Source organism: Amphiura filiformis, chromosome 20, assembly GCF_039555335.1.
Source record: "Amphiura filiformis chromosome 20, Afil_fr2py, whole genome shotgun sequence".
Lineage (NCBI taxonomy): Eukaryota > Metazoa > Echinodermata > Ophiuroidea > Amphilepidida > Amphiuridae > Amphiura > Amphiura filiformis.
In genome coordinates this window covers 55,515,793-55,520,982 of record NC_092647.1, presented here as the reverse complement: position 1 = coordinate 55,520,982, position 5,190 = coordinate 55,515,793, and the positions used below count along the sequence as shown (strand labels likewise).

The 5,190-nt window shown below is 37.0% G+C and overlaps 1 protein-coding gene across 1 annotated transcript; it reads left to right on the top strand.

The window, feature by feature from the left end:
• The first annotated feature begins 1,811 nt into the window (after positions 1 to 1,811).
• LOC140142977 (uncharacterized) lies at positions 1,812 to 5,190 on the top strand. Its single transcript, XM_072165003.1, has 2 exons — positions 1,812 to 2,009; positions 3,635 to 5,190. The coding sequence occupies exon 2, from the start codon at positions 3,646 to 3,648 to the stop codon at positions 5,188 to 5,190; it is 1,545 nt and encodes a 514-aa protein (XP_072021104.1). The 5' UTR covers positions 1,812 to 2,009; positions 3,635 to 3,645.

Sequence of the window (5,190 nt, the reverse complement as noted above, 5' to 3'; positions counted from 1 at the left end):
TATGAAATGTACTTCGAGGACTGTTATAATATCAAAAATTTTAATAATTGTCATAAAATTTGTATCATATCGTGAATTTCAAAAAATGAAAATTATTTGATATCAGAAAGACATTCTTCGTATTCAGAATGCAATTCGATATTTCTGATGTACTCTCATGTCCCACAAAAAATACTGTCGAAACGCTCAAAACGCTCATTCCAGATCCCTTAAGTCATCGAGGAATGTTATATATTCATGCATGGTATATGCACTTTTCAATCTTTGAAGTAGCCAAACCTATGGACAGAATAAAAAACGGATACATTTCTTTAAAAGGACATTATCTTCAAAAGTTATGAGCCGATTGAAATAATTGTTTCGGTTTATTAAAGGCTTCTTTTCATACCAACACTCTTTTTTGGGGACACCCTGTACCAACATCGATGGGGGCATATTTGAAGTACCCATGATAAACTGATAAAGTGTTCCAACAATTTCGACCAGGATTGTAGTAATACTAAAACCTATGCTTCCCAATTCAAAATGCAATATATATTTTTATTTTCAGAGACGGTGTTTGAACTTGGAAATGCATGCAGAATTGTATCAAACTAAACAAGACAACTTTTTTAGACAAGACAGTAATTTGAGGGTTACTGTCTAGTGCTAAAAGCTGGTTTACAGGCTATTAAAGAAACCGTTCATTCCGATTTGGGGGATCTTGAAGAGGAAATCAGAATTTTTTCTTAAACCATGAGGGGAGGGGGCATGTTAAGTTTCTATGGGAGGGGGCGCGAAATGTTTTGTCGATTTTTTGTCAAAACTCCCACTCCCTTGGCGTAAATATTGAACAATCTCTAAGTAAAATTAGGTAAGGATACAGTTCAACCTGATTTACATTTAGTCACACTAAATATAAATATCACTAAACATCAGGTTAGTAATTTGTCGCAATTTTGTGTCCTTATAATTTATTCAGCGATCCCAGCGAAAGTGTAAAAAATATGTATAAATACCTTGGTATTTTTGAAATGAAAAATTTGGCAAAAAAAATGAATAAATAAAAAACCTGCAGTATTGACGAAGTTGAAGCTCTATTCAAAAACATGTAGCTAATTTATATACTGTCAGTATAAAAATTACAGATTCGTGTAAATGCCTTATTTTGTCTTAAACACACAACTTTCGGCTGAACCCCTAGTAGATTAGCACATCTATGAAGTATACCAAAATCTGAATTTTGATGATTTTTACGATCGTCAGGATGAGCAAATCACTGAATGTGCCTTTAATGTGCCTTTACGAATTCATTAACACATTTAGCAGAATGAATGTTTATTTTATTCTTAACATTATGCATTACTATATTACTGACAATACAAAGAAATTAGTTTCGTTTTTTCATACAGCTATTTGTATAAACTGTAGCCTATAGCTTAAGCACTAATTTTCGCGACCGTTTTATTTTCGCGGATTTCGCAAATGGAGTTCCAACTGCGAAATTAACACCTCGCGAATTTGTAATAATGTATAATTAGGAAGACTAGGAAGTAGGCCTACTAATTCCGGGGCAATAAAACAAAACCTACAAATTCCTAAATTTCTCTCTCATTCCAAATCGTGTAAATAACTGTACGCGAATATTAACACGTTGTATACAGAACTTGAACTTCCAAAGACATATAGTATTACTATTATCATACGACAATCACATTTTGCATTTTGACGTCAGTTCCAAATAATATCTATATGCATGATTAAACTGGAATTATGCCCAGTTAAGGTTACCTTAACTTCAATATATTTTGTCATTGAAGTAAACCTTTGAACCGGGGTTCTTTCAAAAATACTACAATTGGTGCCTGTGCGTCACAATACTATCCTAACTACATGTACCGTGATAGTGGGTGTATAGGTTGGAGTTGTTAGTTGTATTCAGCAAAATTAATAATATACATTTGTCAATTTTTCTCGAATTTGGTTGAGTGTCCTCGTATCGTATGAGTCCAGAAAAGGAAACGCTTCAGGTAAGTATGTACATTTAGTTTCTATGATGAATAATTCAACATTCCTAATGGGGTTTCGTTTTGTTAAGCTTGTGTTATGGAGGTGTATGTTATATGTAGGCTATAACCTCCCGGACGCGGACGGTTTCGATGCAAAGTATACTTAAATTTAAAAAACATGACTGCGTTGTGGGTGTGCTAGTAAGTTGCATAATTTGAGCTAATTCGGCCCAAAATTAGGTAAATATTGTTTCAGGTTTTTATGAAAGCCTGCACATCGTCCACGCCAGGTAAAGAATTATTTTGTGTAGGCATCAAAGCACGTGTCTTTATAAACTGCCCGCCGGCTGCTGAGAGTAGCTTCTATTACAAAATGAGCTAATACTTGTACTCGGCGCTCGGTGAGCGATTGGTTAAAAACCAATCATTGGCTAAAAACCAATCGCTAATAGCTCAACGATGTAATTAATTCAGCTATGAGTTCTCTTTCAAAATAAACAGGCTAAACCTCTTGTCACTGTATTGTTGAAGGTCGAGTCTTTCAATGATCTGTATAGACAATAAGATCACATTCCTCCGTTGCATATTGAGATGAATTGATTTTATTCTTAATTATAATGAAAATAGACAATATTATAGTGATATGATGGTGTAGATTCTTTTGATATGATTATCTCAAACCCTTTAATATATACCGTTATTTTTGTTATTTGTACAAAACTTTTGTAAGACTTGCAGTTGAATACCGTAAAGGTTCGCCTAATGGCGCACCTGGGCTCATTTGCCTTGGGGAGTAAATTTGATGTTCAAATAGAGAGAAAAAAAAAAAAAAATCTCATCAAGGGTATGTGTCCTTATTTGCCGGTGGGATTTTTTTTTTTTTTTCAATTTTAGTTTGTGTCAAAAATTCCTGTTATGTTAAGGGAGCCCATAGCGCCATTAGGCGAACGTTTACGGTATGTGTTGAAAGAATATGATATCAAAGCGTTAGTATTGAAAATCCAACCTGCCTCTTTGAAAACAAAAACTGACAAAAAAATCGAATTTTATTGAGTTGGCAACGTTAAAAAGGAGGATAATGATACTGATAAATGGCATCGCTGCATTCGTAATGGGGAAGAAGCGTGTATTTTTATGGTAACCAGTGGTGTGCTTAGCCTGAGTCGATCGGTCTATCTCGAGCAAACTCGCCATGCGTGGCTGTTGAAGAGCTATTGGATTCGCCCTACTATAATGGCAATTTCTGACACGAAGATATAGGGATGGTGACGCTGTGGCCTGTATTATAGCAATCGGCAGGAGCGTAGCGGGTTTTTCCGCACCTTGCGACCGCTAGTATGATACAGGCTGTATGTTTGGTACCCATCAGTTTTTGGCGTTTCAAGCCTTCAAGCTTCTTCAATATGCAACATTAGATCCTCTAAGCTTCTTGATATGCCCAGGATTTGATTTTTATAACATTTCAAAACATTCATCTATAGGGCCTAAATAAGGTAGCTCCTATGTTGCATTTTGTTGGGGTAGCCTATTCTTGTCCATAATCACTGGAAACTGATGTGTACCAATCATTTTGATACACCTTCTATATGCATAGTAAGTTATCAGTAAAATAATCACAATGTTTTTCTTTTTTCATTTATATATAGGTTTGAACAAAATGGCTCCACAGCGAAAAGCGAGAGAATGGGACTACCTAGATCCTCAAGTGTGTAAATATTGCAGACGAGTGTTCTACAATAAACAATCCCGATATCTGCGTCATCTTCGGCATCATGAGCTCTCAATTCGACCATATTGGTACGATTTCAAGCGTGTACGTACATTAAAACAAAGGAGAAAGAAATGTGATAAAAGTGGATCGAAAATCGATACTTCTGTCCAAGGAGCAGCGGTATCAGCAATATTGCACCGGAATAAAACAAGCGAATCATCGCGTTTTGGCAAAGTTCCGGCACCTTCATCGTCATCGTCACCTACTCACAAAGAAGACACACATGTTTTGTTACCATGGGTACCAACAGGAACTAGCTCGTCACAACGTGACAAGGAAATTCACGTGTGCAGTAAGTCGACAACTATAGGAAGAGTTCAGATAGAAAAGGCGGCAACATCAGCATCAGTGAAGAGTAAGTCAATCAATTGTGACACAACAGCGACAGTCATGAAGAACTTGTCAAATTTTGACAAAAAGTTTGGTCACGCGCCGCCATCAATAAACACTAGGACTTCACTTCATGACGAAGTCCAACAAGAGAGTGGACCATTACCAGCGTCAAGTCCGTTAACAATTCGTGACAAAGTCCAGGGAAAATATATTATGTCAACATCACGGTCAAGTGAGTCAACACATCTTGAAAGAGTCCAGAAACGCTTTTTGTCAGCATCAGCGGCAAGTCAATCCGCAAATTGTGACAAAGTTCAAACAACGCACAAGTCCCCATTATCAGTCAAGAGTTGTGACAAAAAGGTTCAGATTGGTCTTGTGTCGCCATTAATAAAAAGTAACCATTCACATTGTGAGGAAGTCAAGGCAGGGCATTTTTCTTTATCCACATTAACTGTCCATGAAAGTGTCCATGGAGAAGATGCATTGTCATCACAAGTTGAGGGAGCACAGAAAGAACATGTGGCAGCATTAGTGACAAGAAAATCAACAAATTGTGACAAAGTCCAAACAGCTCGTGTGTCGCCGGCAATTCGAAGCAAATCGAAACATTGTGACAAAAAAGTTCAAGATAGTCGCATGTCACCATCAGTAGAAAGTAAGTCTTCACATTGTGCAAAAGTCCAACCAAAACATGTGACATTTTTCGAAGATCTATGGGGTGACAAACTTCCAATAGGTATTGTGTCAGCGGCATCGAAAAAGAAAGCTACAAATTCTAATAAAAAAATCCAGGTTGCTCATGTGTCGCCATCGCTAAAAAGCAAGTTTTCAAGTTGCAAGAAAGTTCAGTCCAGTCACGTGTCATCACCGGTATCAAATCATTCGATACATCGTAAAAAAGTCGAGGCTGGACATGTATCATCTTCAGCGTCACGGATCATAAGTTCGGACAAAAAGGCAAGGAAGGATCATCATCGGTGTCAAGCAAGTCGAAATGTCGTGACAAAATGCATGCAGGACATGTGTCGTCATCATTGTCAAATAAGACGACACAGGTTGCCAGAGTCCAGGAAGGACATAAAAAAACTGCTATGA

What these genes read in the sequence shown, in the direction of transcription:
- LOC140142977 (XM_072165003.1), top strand. Translation starts at nt 3,646, where the DNA reads ATGGCTCCACAGCGAAAAGCGAGAGAATGGGACTACCTAGATCCTCAA.